The following is a 17,776-nucleotide window of genomic DNA, read 5'->3' as shown; positions in this document are numbered from 1 at the left end:
CTCATCTGCAACTTTGACTGCCTGTAATTTCTGGCATGTTAATGCATTGATGGTTAATTTGCAAATCTCGTTTGTTTTTTTTGGGACAGCCAATTCAGCCGTAGCTCATATTATATTTCATTATATGGCTGCACCGTGGTGCAGCTGGTAGAACTGCTACATCACGGCTCCAGAGACCCGGGTTCGTTCTTGACTTTGGGTGTTGTCTATGTGGAGGTTGTCCCTGGGACAGAGAGGGTTTCCTCCGGGTGCTCCGGTTTCCTCCCACAACCTAAAGATGTGTGGTTTTGTAGGTTAAGTGTTCTCTATAAAATTGTCCTACTGTATGAGGGGTGGATGAGAAAGTGGGATAACATAGAACTAGTGTGAATGGGTGACTCAGTGGAGAGAATGGGATGTTTCAAAGCTGATCTTTAAACTAAACTTATGGAGGACAAGAAATTTGGCCAAGTGCTTGATTAAAGAGAAATCTGCAGGTGCTTGGCTGAGCACGTAGCTGACCAATGGTTTTGATGAATTAAATTGATTGTTTTGGGGAAACAGGCCCTTCAGCTCACTGAGTCCAGGCCAACCTTCGATCACCCATCCACACTAGTTCTACGTTATCTATCCCACGTTCTGATCCTGTGTTTCATTCACCTTTGACCTTTGTTTCAAACAGAGGTGTGCAAGTGCAAAACTAAATTGGTTCGACATGCTTCTCTTTTTATGAGTTTCAACGCAAATGATATGACTGTTCGTTGAGACAAATACCTATGTAACAAGAGGTTTTGTTTTGGTAATGCGACAGAAAAGAATGTTTATAATGTTGTGGCTTGCCATTGAAGAAAGAGTCTTGATTTTCTTTTTAATTTGTATTTTACAGATAAACGAATTGGTGGATGCCCGTGATTTGGTCATTGGAGCCTGGTTTGAAGCTCACATTGTAAATATTACACGGAGCTCAAAGGGACAAAAGACTGACTTGGGAGATGCCAATGGAAATGAAAGGACAGGAGCATGTGCTCAGTATGTTAAAGATCCCTCGGACCAAGAGCAGTCACAGCACTGTAGTGGGATCACGTCAAATAATTTGGACAGTGCACCATCTACGTCTCATGTGGATTCTGCAGACAGTGATATTTTGTATCATATCAAATATGATGAGTAAGTCTAGTCCCTACTGCTTGAAGACAACTGGGTTTTATTCTTGAAACCAGCAATGCCGTGTACTGAAACTTGAGTACAGAAATGAAAAATACAAAGCTGAAAAAAAACATAATCAAAATTAACCAGTTTTATCAGACAAAACGTTGCACTTAATTTAACAGTAAACATGACCTCTAATTCAGTCAGGTAGATTGTAGTTTAGTCAGGAATGCCAACACATCTTTTATTTGCATTGAAAAAAACCTTAGAGATTGTTGTTTTTTTTCTCTCTCTAACTTTTCAGGATCTGAACATTGTTGGCGAGGCCAGCATTGTTGGTCATTTCTAATTACCCCAGATGATGATAGCTAGACCCTTCATTGAACATTTGCTGAACTTGCTCCCACAGTTTTGTTGCAGAGGCAGTTCCAAGATTTGGACTGGCGATAATGAGGGAAAGGCAATATTTGAAAGTCAGGGTTGGGTGCATAGAGTCATAGAGCTGTACAGCATGGAAACAGGCCCATTGGCTCACCTTGTACATGCTGACTAAGCTGGCGAACTGGGTTTGTAAAATGTTCCTGGATTTGGCCCACATCCCTCTAAACCCTTTGTACCTGTCCACATCTTGGAGAGGGGGGACACGCAAGGAGATGGTGATGCTGTGCACCTGAATTGGAGCATAAAGGAAAATATAGGGGAAGTTGTCAACTAAAATTGTTATGATCATGACTCAACCTTGCTCTTGTGGGCCAGGCAAAAGAGTCTGGGAAAAAAAATCTTGTAATTAAAAATAAAATTTATAATTGCCATGGATCAGGGAATTTGGAATCTGGCCATACTTTAAACACTAATAATGACTCAAATGTTTACTTTTGGCACCCACCCTATTTGTTGTTTGGAATATGCTTTTTTCTTTTGAGATATGTTGAAACAAAGTGGGAAATGTTGGATCCTCATCAGTTTTATGCCTTTCAGCAAAATATATGCTTGTGGTAAGATATGAATAAATTCTGGAGGGCAACAGACATTACGAGGAAAACAGAAGAGATATCTTCCAAATATTAAATATGTTATATGTTTATTCAACCATCTAAACCCTTTGAGATCATTACCATGAACATCAGAATAGAAACTTGAGTTCCCACACCACTACATTGAAGAAGGTGTGTGGAGTTCACCAAATGTGCAGCAGGGCAGTATGTCAATATTATGATATAATCTGTGGAAAGGAATGCCCTTTCAGAAGTACCTTGAATAGTCTGCTGCTCCATTCATTACAATTACATCACCATTTCATCAGTAGAGAATATTGGAGAAGGGTGAGGAACTGTCTAAACCCCACTTTTTGATTGTGGTAAAGAGACATTGAATGCCTCGTGTCCATAGATTTTGGCATATTGCTGACAAAAATCTAAACACTGCACTGCCAAAGTTTACAACTGTGCAGCATAGGACCAGGCTCTTCAACCCATTAATGACTTTGCCAATCATGACACCAATTAAACTCATCTCTGCCTGCATGTGATCCATATCCTTCCATTCCCTGCATATCCATGTGCCTATCTAAAAACCTCTTAAGTGCCACTATCGTATCTGCCTCCACCACCACTGCTGGCATTGTATTCCCTGCACTCAGCTGTGTGGGTGGGGAGTTGCTGTGCACATCTCTTTTAAATGCCCTCCCACCCACCCCTTTTGTCTGATCATTTCCAGCCTGGGGAAAAAAGATGCAGGGACTGAATACCATCTTCTTAATATTTGTTGTTATAATGTGACTGCTATTTCTATTATTTCATAGCTTCTAGTCCATTTGCTGTGCATATTGAGTAACCCTAAAATATCAGAAACTTCACAGGTTATCATCAAAATATGGTGTATTTTGAAACCCATTGGCATTAAATGCCTCATTCAAAATCATTGTTGACATAATCCTAATTTCTTACCTCTGAAATGTTGGTTGCTTGGTGAGTTTGCTTTGAGAAACTGTTGCCATGGTCTCTTTGTTGGATGGAATGGTGATTAAGGACTTGGCAGATTCTCATCCTGTGCTGGCTGAGCAATGTAAAATACATACATGGCAAGAGACCTTGTAATCATTGTGTGATCGAGTCTGGCGGTTGGGTTGATCAATTCATCGGGTCTGTGCTCCTGTCCAAACCCAAAGCTGACCCTTGATTGCTGGACTTGTCAGACATCACTACTTGTCCCAGCAGTTCCTTCTGGACACGTTGACAGATATTCAATTGATGAAGAGTTGACTTTGTGCCTTACGCATCTCTGTCTATGAATCACTCACACAGATGATGCTTCTTCATCTTTCATGGGTTGCTGCAAAGTAATCCAACTGCCGCACTCCAGTAATCCATTACCATTTGAAAGCCCTCTTTCCAACTTCTCTAACTTGTTGATGGGTCAGGGAGAGGCTCGAAAGTGAGTCTCTCAGTATGTTTGACTTAAGCAGCAGGGACAAGGATATCAACATCTACATCATTTCCATAGCATCCACTTTAATAGTTTTAATCATTGTCAATGTTATCTTTCTGCTACAATGGCTTGAACACCATAAGAAAGTTGAGTATATTGCATAAGAAGGAATTGCAGAAGCTGGTTTAAACCGAAGATAGACACAAAAAGCTGGAGTAACTCAGCGGGACAGGCAGCATCTCTGGAGAGAAGGTATAGGTGATGTTTCGGGTCGAGACCCTTCTTCAGACTGATTAGGGATAAGGGAAACGGGAGATATAGACCAAACGCAGACCGGGCAATCGTTTCGCAGAACACCTTCACTCAGCACGCCTGGTTGCTGGACACTTTAATTCTCCTTCCTATTCCTACACAGACCTTCCTGTCCTAGGTCTCCTCCATTGTCAGAGTGAGGTTAAATGCAAATTGGAGGAACAGCATCTCATTTTTCGCTTGGGCTGCTTACAGCCCAGTGGTATGAATATCGATTTCTCTCACTTCAGGTAGCCCCGGCATTCCCTCTCTCTCTATCCCTCCCCCACCCAAGTCGCACCAACTTCTCATTTTCACCCTACAAACAGCTTACAATCCTGTTTCCTTTATCATCGTTACTTTTTTGCATATCTTTCATTCATTGTTCTTTATCTCTCCACATCACCGTCTATATCTTTCGTTTCCCTTATCCCTAACCAGTCTGAAGAAGGGTCTCGACCTGAAACATCACCCATTCCTTCTCTCCAGAGATGCTGCCTGGCCCGCTGACTTACTCCAGCTTTTTGTGTCTATTTTAGAGTATATTGCTTTGATTTTTGCTTTGATTTTTAGGAAGCCAGAATCTTTGAAGGCATTTCAGAGATGATGCTTCGGTAAAGAGGATCTGGTAGTTCCACGTATCTTCCGACCAACACTATATCAAGCTTTTCTTGATCAGTTTTCCAACCCGTACTCTTTGCCACTATCATGTATTTGGTTACCTCTGGGTTTAAAAAGACAAGCATTGCTACCTTCATTTGAAACATTTAAATTTTCTTTTTTACTGTCTCTGACTTGTCAACAAGTTCAGGACTCATTTATCTAAATTCCAGGAAATGTCCCATAGCTCCCACAGGCATGACTGGAATTTTGAAAGCACTCCAGTGCCTTGTACCGTGAAAATTCTGCGGAATAAATCCTGATCAGGAAGTTGAGACTGACGTGGCCATGAAAACGATCTAATGGTTGCAAAACTTTGCAGAATTCGCATTCTAATAGGAGGTGGAGTTGCAGAAGGATGAGATACGGGATAATCATGAGTGGATTGTCTTCCTGCTGACTAGTTAGCGCGCAACAAAAGTTTTTCATTGCGCCTCGGTACACGTGACAATAAACGAAACTAAACCACACAATCTACATTGCACCATGGTAAAGTCAATGGGCATTCTCAAATGTTCATTTGTGTTAACAAAACTCATGCACCCAACTTCACCACACTCAATAGCTGACCTAAAATGTGCCCAAATCTGAAAGTTCCGTACGTGTTTCCTGATCCTTTAACATTACTGAACTAAAAGCCATTGTCGAATATAGTAAACGTCATTGTAACTTTTATAAAGCTGTTAATATTTTAAGACATTTGTCTGAAACCCCACCTCTCAGCATTGGTTGATGTTACAGATTCCACTCCCCTTTCTCAAAGAATGGGTTACATTTTGACTTTGGCTAACTTCACCAAAGTAAATTATTGGAGCATTTGTGAAAATTCACAGGTTCTCTCTGTACTTGTATGTTTCTCTCAGATCTCCCACCCTTCTCTTTTCAAGCACATTTCGTCATTTCCGAATTCTATTCTCATCAGACTGTCACCCATCAATGTCCTTGATCTTTATACATAAGAAGGAACTGCAGATGCTGGTTTATACCGAAGATAGATACAAAATCCTGCAGTAACACAGTGGGTCAGACAGCATCTCTGGAGAAAAGGAATAGGTGACGTTTTGGGGTTTCAGACATCGGGCTGGAATCTTTCTTCAGACCAAGGAAGGATTCCGACCTGAACATCACCTATTCCTTTTCTCCAGTGATGCTGCCTGACCCGCTGAGTTATTCCAGCATTTTGTGACCATCCTTGACTTTTATGTTAGCTGATACCATTAACAGTTCTTGCTCTTCATATATTTTGTGGCCTCACTTTAAATCTGCAGTCATCACCACGATCTAGGGAATATAAACTCCCACGATGTCTTTGTTCTTGCCTACTCGTCTCCCAATTCCAAATTTATTTGCTTTTGAAGTTCTTCAGTAGACTCATAATATTCCAATCTCATGCCGATCTTTCCACTGTTCGCTTTGAATTGCTCCAGGTATGTCCATCACTCCACATATGGAAACAATTCATACCAGTAATACAAATTACATATTTACATAATTACACAGTAGCTCACTGTGAACCCTCCCCTCGTATTCCTCAACTGATCCATAACCTACTAAAGGTTGCCCCTCTCCTAATTCCATTCTTTTCTATTTAGACACAGTCAAAAAGTCAATTGCTTCTCTACCTACTGCCACACTGGAGTCCATTAATGATCTCTCCTTGCCACCCCCCTCCCCCACTCTTATTTTTCTTCACATTTGGCTCCTTGGCATCTTAATCTGAAAAAGAGAGACATAAGGGTCTGCAGATGTTGGAACCTTGAGCAAAGCACAAAGTGCTGGAGAAAATCTGTGTCAGACAACATCTGTGAAGGAAATGAACAAATAGCATTTTGTGTCAGGACCCTTCTTCAGACACGACACATTTTACTTGTGAACTGTTGAAGTCTATTTCATCACCGCCACTTAGATTAACCCCCAATAATGAATGAGCAGAAATGTCATCTTTGAGGTGCAGGAAATACCACAGTCATTGTCAATAATATTCGTCACACATGCTGATCACTAGCCACCAATTCATCTCTTTTATTGGAACCTGCCTTGATGCTGGATGAGCAGCTTGCAACTTTGGCACATTATTTGTTTCAAGCTGAGTTTTTTTTATCCCCCAGCTCCCTGACCAGAAAATTGCCTACATCTAATCCAAAGCATAGTCTTCATTATTTTCAAATTCCTTTGCCAATTTATCCTTTATTAATGTTGTAGTGTTCCTCTGTATTGTCATTCATTGATCTAGAAAGTTTGCATTGATTCCAAAGTCTAAATCACTGATAGCACTTGTGAATCTGTGTCCCTTGTGGAACTTCAGTTTCCTCATTTCTGCCACTTAGGATAGATACTCTTTTGTTCCTCCTCTCTGCTTTCCTCTGTGTAGCTAGCTAACTTTACGTTCTACCACTTCTTCCCTGAATCTCGTTTGGATTTTAGATCTGAGTGCAGATAGTTTGGCTATAACGCAATAGATTCGTTTCTGAGAAATCTCATGTTACAGAAAACTAGAATGAAAACAACCATGACAAAGGTTAAGGACTAGAGAGAATTAGTTTTCAGCAGGTTTAAAAAAATAAAAAAGCCTTTTCAATAGTAATGTTCACTTTTGTTCCTGCATGCAAAACATAGTAGAGGTTGTATGTTACATTATTTAATGGAATATCATTGCACAGGTGTCATTTGAAGCAGGTAGATACAAATTGCTGGAGTACCTCAGCGGACAGGCAGCGTCTTTGGAGAGAAGGAATGGGTCGTTTCGGGTTGAGACCATTCTTAAGAATAGTCAATTGAAGCAGTTGTTTGTCAATTTCACTAGCCACCCATGTTGAAGCAGCAGTTGTATTCTTCATGGTGTCTGATTACTGCAGGGATAAAAATAGTTTTTTTGTCCCCTATCTGTTTTAATTCAAGACAGTTTTTCCTGCTAAATGGTGTCAGGTAAATTGACAAGCAATTGCTTCTATTGATACTTGTACAATGATACTGCATTAAATAATGTAACATACAACCGTTACTATTTTTAGTTTTCAGTAACAAAATTAAACTTTTAAGTGGTTCTCTATTTCGCAATTGAAATTGTGTTTTGTTTGTGTGTGTTTATGCAGAACCAATTTGTTCTGCATAATGCAAATATTGTTTCCTAATTCATCACTCGCATTAACTCCAAATCATGTTCTGGAAGTGCGTATTATAGTGGAGCCACCTGTACATGGGAGTGCATTCTGCTACAAGGGGATGATAGGACACCTGAACAAGCGGTGCACAGCTTTTTGTGGTTAATTGTACATAAACAGGGCGTATTAAGTCATGAAGCAGATGTTTTTCTATTTGATTGTGCTGCCCCCCCCTCCTCTCGCTGCTCCACGTGCACCACCTCTCTGATACACCTGGCCCATTTTCCAGACCTGTTCCCACCAGCAATGCACCTTGGTCTTGTATCACAACACACCTGTGTCCATAATATTACAAAATGACTTGCCTGTGCCCACCAGTACGGTACACCTGGGTGTGTTGTTGGATCTGGATACCTCATCATCCTTGTATATCCTGACCCAAGTCATGTCCATTCCCTTCTCCAGGCTCAGTGTTGTTAGAGTCTGACATCGAGTGAGCCGTAATGATAGTGAGTACTAGCAAGAAGGATCCTTGCTGCAGGCTCTCTTGTACACCACACATCTAACCTGACTTTACTGTGTCATGAACTAAATTTAACAATGATCTCCTGCTGACTCTAAATTAGATAAAAAGCAATTACAGTAATTTTAGAATGTTTAGTGTGAAAGTAATTGAATTAATTAAGAAGCCCCCTCTTTGTGCATGTAGAATTTTTCTATTTAAATTTCTTATAACTTTTTGACAAATTAATTGTTGCTCAAGCATTGAGCAATCAGAGATTGTTGTTCAAGCAGTCACATATGATAGATCCTGTAATTAACGTTAAATGGGCAGACGTGCCCTCACTCTCCCACCTTTGTTGAATAACAGATTAGCGTTAACAGTTTTCTAATTGGAAGGCATAATTCCTGAATTTGAGGAGATTTGGAAAAATGTGATCAATGATCTGCAATTTATTTCTCCTTTTTTAATTGGCTAATCTGTGCACTGGTAACACACCTAGAAATCAAGATGTGATGCCAGGAATGAGAGTGCTAATGTGATCTGCACTAAAAGAGTCTTGACATACTGCACTGTCATTGGGGCCAGGTATCGGTGGTGTAATGTACTCTCATTGGCTGAGTGAACGTGAACAACAGGGCAATCTTCACCAAGTTACCTGGATGCATTTAATAAGCTGGAAGGTTTTGACAATTGTTTTAGGTTTGCAGTCGAAATATTTCTTTCCCAGCCTGAGAGCGCAAAATCTCATCTGTGTTCTGCGGCACCGATTGCTGTGTACTTGCATCAGCAAGGCGGCACAGTGGCGCAGTGGTGAAGTTGCTGCCTTACAGCGCCAGAGACCCAGATTTGATCCTGACATCGGATGTTGTCCGCACGGAATTGGTACGTTCTCCCTGTGACCACGTGGGTTTTCTCCGGGTGGTCTGGTTTCCTCCCACACTTCAAAGACATACAGGTTCGTAGGTTAATTGGCTTTGGTAAGTTGCCCATAGGCTGTAGGATAGCGTTAGTGTGCGGGGTGATCACTGGTCATCTCAGACTCTGGGCCGAAGATCCTGTTTCCGTACTGCATCTCTGAAGTCTAAAGTCAGTTAATATGTTTAGTTTTGGTTTAGTTTAGAGATGCAGCACAAAAACAGTCACTTCGCCCCACTGAGTCCGCATCGACCAGCACATCTTCCTCTGCCTGCATAACTGTGCATAACATTAACACTACCCTACACACAGTAGGGACAATTTTTACATTTACACCTACAAATCTTTACCTCTTTGGCGTGTGAGAGGAAACCGAAGATCTCAGAGAAAACCCATGCAGGTCACAGGGAAAACGTCCAACTGCGTATAGACGGCACCTGGGTCTCTGGCGCTGTAGGCCAGTAACTCTACCACTACGTAATTGTTCTGCCCCCAGCCCAGTGCTTGAATATTTATCTATTTGAAAATTAAGCAATGCTACTTTGTCGATCCTACTGGACTGCAACCTTGACGTGGTGGAAAGGCTTGTGTACTCCAGTGATCCTGTGAGCTATGCTGGATGGGGTTTTATATCCCTGGCAGGTTCAACCAAACCAGACAGGTCATGGGTGAGGATGCAGACAAAGCAGTCCCAGGTCCTCCAAGTTGGGGGTTGGGCGTGGGGTTAACTACCCCACCCTGGAAAAAAGTGAGTTACAGAAACTTTGACGAATGAAAACCAAGTTACACACTTGGTTGAAGAAGGTGCCCCAGCAACGGGGAACACGACGCTTCCCAGCCAAACCCGCAAGGGCGCTGGGAAGCCGACACACTTTCTGATGCCAAAGAAATCCATCCTTGTGGGGACATGGAACATCCGAACCATGTTCCAGGCTGGCAAGGCTGCCACGGTTGCGAACGAAATGGTGCGCTACAATCTCTCAGTACTGGGCTTGGCAGAAACAAGATGGACACAGTCAGGGGACATCAAATTGGCCAGTGGCAGACCTCCCAACCCTTCTGAATTTGGCGGAAAGTTTCCACTTTCTTATTTCATTTCGGCCATTCTGATTTTACCTCACATTTTTCCGCAAAACACACGCCTCGCCGCTGGCCCGGCCTTGCCGCTGAACTCGGCGCGCCGCTGTACGCTCCTCGCCTACCCGCTAGCCTGGTCTCACCTCGTTGCTGTACTCGCATCGCCTCGCCTCGCCGCTGGTCTCGCCTCATCTAGCCGCTACCCCAAAGAATACCCCTAGAGTCTGCGAGAGTTGTGGCGGAAGAAGACTCATTGACGGATAATACGGCCATGGACCTAGGAACGGAAAAGACCATGAGCAATACATGCATTCAACAAGAACCATGTGCACAATCAGCATCCGAGAAGAGGCTTCAGGTCTGCCCCTGCGGCTGGATGAAAATAACATCTTCAAAGGGCTTGAAAATACATCAAGGAAGGAAAGGGTGCTTGAGGGAGGGAAAACAGGGACCTCGCATTGATAAGTACTTTCTGAGAAGTCAATCAAGTCAGTCGAATGAAGTCCAACGACTGGAGTCTCACCAAAGTTCGCAGGGCATCAGCCCCCCTGATGAAGGAAACTCAAGCACAGTTATGCAGGCAGAGGAAGATATAGTGCCCATCCAGCCAAGAAAACCAGCAACGGAGAAAAAGATCTGTGGAAGAAAACCCCGCATGAAATGGTCTGGAGCCTCAGAGAAGAAAGAATGGGAGACCATAAATGCAGACCTGACCAGTATCCTACAGGGTGTAAGGGGTACAGTCGAAAGAAAGCTTGACAAGACGGGGGACATCATCTATGGCTATGGATTAGAATGATATGGAATAAGGGAGAAAAAGGAAAAGGCACCAGCTTTGGAAAACAAGTCCAGACGGCAAAAGGAAATGGAATGCCTAATCCGGGAGAGAAGGCAGCTCAAGAAGCAGTGGAGGAAGGCTTCTGATAGTGAGAAGGAGGGCATCAACATTCTCCAGGGAAACATCAAAAGCCATTTAGCAACCCTGAGACGAGCAGAGTACCTGCGGAAATCACGAAAAAAGAAAGAACGAATGAGATCACGCTTCTTCAAGGACCCTTATAAGTTCGTAAAATCACTTCATCAAAGAAAAGGGAGGAAACTTGAAAACATCAAGGCAGGAGCTAGACGAGCATCTGGAAAGAATGCATGCGGATGACAAAAGACACCTGAAGACAACTATTCCATCGGACATTCCACCAATTGAACAACCAGAGCACCAGATGGACATTAGTCCTCCAAAGTGGAGGGAGGTGGAACAGACAGTAAAGCGGGTAAGAGCATCTTCAGCCCCAGGGCCAGATTGGGTTCCGTATCGACTCTACAAGAGTGCTCCTGATGTTCTTCGCTTCCTGTGGAGGCTAATGAGAGTGGCTTGGGAGAAGAGAATCATACCCAAAGCATGGCGCAGGGCAGGTGGAGTCCTGATTCCGATAATCCACAGATATCAGCCAATTCTGCCCTATCAGTCTCCTCAATGTAGAAGGTAAGATCTGCTTCAGCATCGTAGCTCAGAGGATGACCAGCTATTTAGAGAGAAACAACCTTGTGGATACAACAGTCCAAAAAGCAGGCATCCCAGGGTTCTCTGGATGTCTTGAACATACCAGCATGATTTGGCACCAAATCCAGACTGCAAGAAAAGAGATCTGCATGTCATTTTCCTTGACCTTGCCAACGCGTTCGGAACTGTCCCTCACAGTTTCCTCTGGGCATCCTTTGACTTCTTCAGGATACCAGCGACTATTGCAAACCTTGTCAAGGCTTATTTTCAAGATCTGTAGCTCTGTTTCACCACACCAGACTTTACCACCACATGGCACTGCATGGAGATTGGCATAATGGCAGGGTGTACCATCTCCCCATTGATTTTTACAATGGCTACGGAAGTCATCATAAGGGTCTCCAAGTGGGTGGCGAGCGGCTGAAGTCTGGAGTCTGTTTACCACCCATCAGGGCCTACATGGATGACATGACAATCATAACAACAACGGCATCTTGTACCAGACGCCTTTTGGGGAAGCTTCAAGAGAACATCACTGGGGTCAGAATGAAATTCAAACCATCCAAATCAAGAAGCATTTCTATAATCAAAGGCAAACCGACAGATCAAAGGTTCTTCATTGATCAAGAACCTATCCCAACTGTGTCAGAGAAGCCAATCAAAAGTCTGGGGAGATGGTATGACTCTAAACTGAAGGACACTGATCAGGCAAACGAGGTTAGGCAAGAAATCATCAAAGGTCTGGCGAACATCGACCGATCTATGTTGCCTGGAAAGCTGAAAATCTGGTGCCTGCAGTTTGGGCTACTACCTCGCCTTATGTGGCCACTAACCATGTATGACATCACCCTCACAAGAGTCGAGAAGATGGAAAGAACAATCAGCTCTTTTGTGAGAAAGTGGTTAGGTGTTCCTCGATGCCTGAGCAACGTAGGCCTGTACGGTCAGGGGGTACTTCAGCTGCCTCTCTCTAGCCTCACAGAGGAGTTCAAGTGCACTAAAGTCAGACCCTGGCAGAATCAAGGGACACTGTCATCCGAGCTGCTGCCCCAACCCTGGCAACAGGAAAGAAGTAGACGGCTAAGAATGCGACACAGCAGGCAAAATCTGCTCTCCACCAAGACGACATGATTGGGCAAGTCCAACACGGAAGAAGTGGCTTTGGGCTTGGCGGAAAGCGACCTTGCTGGAACAAGGCATCCTCACTGGAACGCCGGAAGCTGGTTGCGGCCAAAGTCCGCCGACAGGAGGAGTCGAGTAGGTGTGCCAAGACTGTGTTGCAAGCTAAACAGGGCCAGTGGATGAGATGGGAGAGTGTGGAAAAGCGGAAGATCAGCTGGAAGGACATGTGGGAGATGGAGGCGAGCAGGATAAGTTTCCTCATTCGGGCAACCTATGATGTCCTTCCTAGCCCAAAAAATCTCAACCAATGGCTGGGGAAAGATCCATCATGCCCCCTGTGTTCAACACCAGCCACACTTAAGCACATCCTCACTGGGTGTAAAGTGAGCCTCTCCTAAGGACGAAACACCTGAAGACATAATCAAGTGCTCAAATGCCTGGCAGCGACTCTGGAAAGCAGGAGAACAACCAACAGTGCCCTGCCACCCAGAACAACCAACCCAATTATGACAATTGCCTTTGTTAGGGAGGGGGAACAAAGGCAACGGAAAATTCCACCAAGGACCAGGTTTGGACAGCTGGAGGCAGCCCAGGGTTGGCAGATGCTGGTGGATGTGGACCAACGGCTTACAGTTCCATCAGAGATAGCCATCACCAACTTGAGGCCTAATTTTGTCCTCTGGTCGAACTCTCAGCACATGGTGTATCTTGTGGAGCTCACAGTCCCTTGAGAGGATGCTGTGCAGGAAGTCTTCGAAAGAAAGAAATTGCGATATACAGAGCTTGCAGCGGAGGCAGAACAGGGGGGCTGGAGAGCAAAGATCTGCCCGGTAGAAGTTGGATGTCGTGGATTCGTGGCAACATCTACCGTAAGACTGATGAAGGATCTGGGGACAAGCGGACAAGCCCTAAGCCAGGCCATCAAGGAAACATCACGGGTGCCAGTGGCTCTGGCTGAAGAGGAAAGACCCCATCTGGTCTCCCAAATAAGCCGGCTAGGCAGATGCAGAGGGGGGTGGTTCTGGGAAGCCAGAATGCACCGCTGAGCCTACTGGAGACGTCCTGGGCCCAGTCAGCGAAACGTAGATGAAGGTAGGTGTCCACTTGATAACCCCAATGACGTGTCTGCCCAGCCTTTCTCAACATCGGAAGAACATGGGTGAGTGCAAGAGCCTCCCATCACCACCGGGAGCAAGTTGACATTTGGCACTTTGGATTTTTAACATCTTGTCCTGTGTATTTGGAAACATTGCTGAAAAGTTGCATTACGTGTCATATTATGAATTTTGATGTAAAATTCTGAATTTTGGACATCAAAATACTGAATTTGTAAAATCAAATGTTGGGAGGTCTGCAGTGGGCAGTCCATTATCTACTCCGGAAAGGAAGACAAATTCGAGAGAAAATGGAGTTGGATTGGACACACGCTCAGAAAACCTGCCACAAACATCACCCTGCAAGCCCTGAAATGGGTTTTCCCCCCAAGGAAAAAGGAAAAGAGGTCGCCCCAGGAACAGCTGGAGAAGAGGTGTCCAGGCAGAAATGTCGGAGTGGGCTCAACTGGGGAGATCTCGAAAGAACCGCCAACAACCGAGTGAGGTGGAGGACGTTTGTCAATGGCCTATGCTCCCTAGAGGAGCCAAGGGCTTAAAAAGAACAAGACTTTGTCCATTGTTATTTTATGTTTTAAAAGATGCATTTATTAAGTTTGTATTAACATTCTCATTAAACAATAAATTTCATCAGACAAAAGAAGTCGAGGGTCTAAGACAGTCTGAGGGAAAGGTAGTTTCGCTTAACCATGTTTTTAAATGAATGCAAAGAAAAAAGCCAAGTGAGCTATTTCTGGATACATTGGTGATGTCTGTTAGTATTCTTGCTTTTGTCTTAGTCCCAAGGAGTTTGCGATCAAATCAGATTTGGAGAAAAGAGCTTCCCCAAGGCTAATTCATTGCCAGAAGTGGCGTGAGCTCTGTTTCATGTTCTCTGTGGTACACATAGTCTCAAGAGGCTAATAATTCACAATGTGTGATCAGAGTACATCTGATGAAAGTTCTTTTGGTTCAAGTTATCTTCCATTTCCAAATTTGGGAAGTTGTTTTCATTGAGGTGAGAACTCTCAACACAAAGGCTATCCTTGTACAGCAGCCGGAGGAACTCATCCAGGTGAATGGTCTCAGGCTGAAACATGGATTGTCCTTTACCCTCCACAGATCTTGGCTGACTTGATGAGTTCTTCGAGCAGCATTCTTTTCTATTCGCTATGAATTCCTACATCTGCAGTCACGCGTGGTTCCTTTGCCCTTGGAGCTGTGGTTATCTAATCCATCATTTGTTGTTAAGAGTTTGTTCCATGTGACACTGAAATGGCGCAGCTATAAGAGATTGTTGTGACTTGGAATTCTGTATCACGCAGGCATCCTTTGCCTGTGAGCCTGAAGATTTACTATGTCGGTGTGATAACAGATTACGAAGTTTAAAGATATGCACAGATTAATATTCACCAGTCAATATGTGCCTTTGCACATGCAGCTGTGTGGCTGGTATACTTTTGAAATATATTCACTTTCAAGATTGCAGGTGAATTGTAAATAAATAGTGTTTTCTGATTAATTTGTTTGTTATTTCATGGTCTTCTGTCTTCTGACGTATTGGTTAACACTATTCAAATATCGAGATATAATGTGGCACTGCTACAGTTTCAATAAACCACGGGTAATTTCAACCAAAGCATACATTTTGTCAAGTTGATTACGGACATTTGTATTCTGAGGAAGAAAACAATCATTGCTTAATCATTTTATTTTGCTAATTTGGTATTCTGGTTAATTTTACTTTTTCTTTCCTGTTTCCAGTTATCCAGAAAATGGAATAGTGGGAATGTGTGCAGAAAATGTTCGGCCAAGAGCAAGGACTATCTTGAAGTGGGATGAGCTACGAATAGGACAAACTGTGATGTTAAATTACAACTTAGAGTTACCAGAGGAACGTGGTTTCTGGTTTGATGCAGAAGTTACTGGTCTGAAGGAGACATCACGGACAAATAAAGAAATCTTTGTTAAAATTCTTATGGGGTAAGCATTCATCGGCATGTATTGCAGAATGTTTACATGTGTAATCAGTGTGGTTACAAAACGATGGTGTTATCATAAGTCTGCAAAATGATATAGAGGATATCATCTATGTGAGTACAATAAAGTATTTACGTCAAAAGAGTAGGACAATAGAGTAAACGATTGCTTCTTTGTAATAACTCTGTGATCACACTTTCGTTTACTTTGAGAAAGAAAAATTGCATTGTATTATAAATTAAAGATCACTCTAATGTAGTGACATTGTTGACCAAGCAGGAACAGGTATAACATGCCCAAGTGTAAAGATTATTTAAAAATCTAACTATTAGAAAGTGCGTTTGATTTCGGTAGATGTGGGCAACAAACCATTGTTTACTACCTGTTTCCACATGTACAGAACATGTCTCAGGAGGAATCCAACTTACATTGAAACATGACAAATATTTTAAAAATATAAAATCTATATACTAAAACTCTCGTTTGTTTGTTTGTGACTGAACTTCAGCCAAAACTGTACAAGATAGCGTGACATTTTTAGGCCCACCTTATTCACCGTCATCGCTTTAATGGTAAAAATGGTAGTTTCATTGAAATTGGTGTTGTATTTTTAAAGTTATTCACATTTTAAAGTTTTAAAAAACCAGCGCATGCGCAGTTGGGGCTGGTCCTCACGTAAGATGGCCGCCAGAGCAGCGCCTACACTTATGTAAGATGGCCGCCGGGTGACTGCGCGTGCGCAGTTGGGGGGAGGGTTGTCATTTTTGTTCAGCTCCCACTTCCCGCCAGACACCCGTTTGGTTCCGCGGCCCAAGTGGGGGGAGCGTCACCGCCGCCGCTCCAAACCACGGTCGTCTCCATCATGGCTGAGCTTCGGAGCCCCCGCCATCACTGCTGCCGCCGCTGCAAACCCCGGGCGTCTCCTTCACTGTTAGGCCCCAGAGCCCCGCTGATCCACCGCGCCGCCGCCGCTGCTTCTCCTTCCTACCCTAAACCTCGGGCGTCTCCATCATGGCCGCCGCTCCGCTCTCCAACTCCGCTGAGCCATTACACGGCCGCCACTGCTCTCGCTGCCTTCTAAACCCGGGGCGTCTCCATCATGGCCGTCTCATCGCTGCCGTTGCCACTGAGCCTTCAGCTCCCGCTCAGCATCACCGCTGCTGCTGCTGCTCTCAGCCACGGGCGTCTCCTTCACCGCTCAGCCCCGGATCCACCGCCAAGCAGTTAAAGGTCAGACTAATTAGACCAAGAGGACCCGCTATGCCCAAACCCCTCCCACATTCGTGCAGCGCCCGACCCTCCGCTCCTCTCCCCTCCGCTCCTCTCCCCTCCGCTCCTCTCCCCTCCCGCTCCTCTCCCCTCCCGCTCCTCTCCCCTCCCGCTCCTCTCCCCTCCCGCTCCTCTCCCCTCCCGCTCCTCTCCCCTCCCGCTCCTCTCCCCTCCCGCTCCTCTCCCCTCCCGCTCCTCTCCCCTCCCGCTCCTCTCCCCCCCTCCTCTCCCCTGCTGCTCCTCTCCCCCCCTCCTCTCCCCCCCTCCTCCTCCCCCCCTCCTCTCCCCCCCTCCTCCTCCCCCCCTCTTCTCCCCCCTCCTCTCCCCTGTACCCCTCCCTAGGAGGTAGATTTATACGTTAAAATGTGAATAACTTAAAAAAATATAACACCTATTTCAATGAAACTTCTTCCAATAAGACCACGAGGCGACGGTAAGATGGACCTAAAATTGTCACGCTATCATGTACCGTTTTGGCTGTAGTTCAGGAACAAACAAACAAACAAACAAACAAACAAACAAGGGTTTTTGTATAAAGATTTTATTTGCTGCTGAGCTGCTAAAGATAACCCGCCTTAAAAACTCCATCAAACCTCCCATGCATAGACTGAAATTGCGTTAAGGTTGTTTTAAAGAACCCCACTCCCCACTCCATCCCCTCTCCACCAACTTTATCCCCCCTCCCCTCCCCCCTCCCCACTCACACAAT

At 44.3% G+C, this 17,776-nt stretch overlaps 1 protein-coding gene across 1 annotated transcript in view; it reads left to right on the top strand.

Annotated features, from left to right (window-relative positions):
- The window catches only part of uhrf2 (ubiquitin like with PHD and ring finger domains 2), a 99,364-nt gene that overhangs the window by 43,082 nt on the left and 38,506 nt on the right, over positions 1 to 17,776 (top strand). The window contains exons 3-4 of the mRNA XM_078395932.1: positions 866 to 1,146; positions 15,583 to 15,801. Coding sequence (XP_078252058.1) covers positions 866 to 1,146; positions 15,583 to 15,801 — 500 coding nt within the window. The remainder of the gene's footprint in view (positions 1 to 865; positions 1,147 to 15,582; positions 15,802 to 17,776) is intronic.

This window comes from Rhinoraja longicauda, chromosome 3 (genome assembly GCF_053455715.1).
Source record: "Rhinoraja longicauda isolate Sanriku21f chromosome 3, sRhiLon1.1, whole genome shotgun sequence".
NCBI lineage: Eukaryota > Metazoa > Chordata > Chondrichthyes > Rajiformes > Arhynchobatidae > Rhinoraja > Rhinoraja longicauda.
This window is presented reverse-complemented; position numbering and strand designations above follow the sequence as displayed.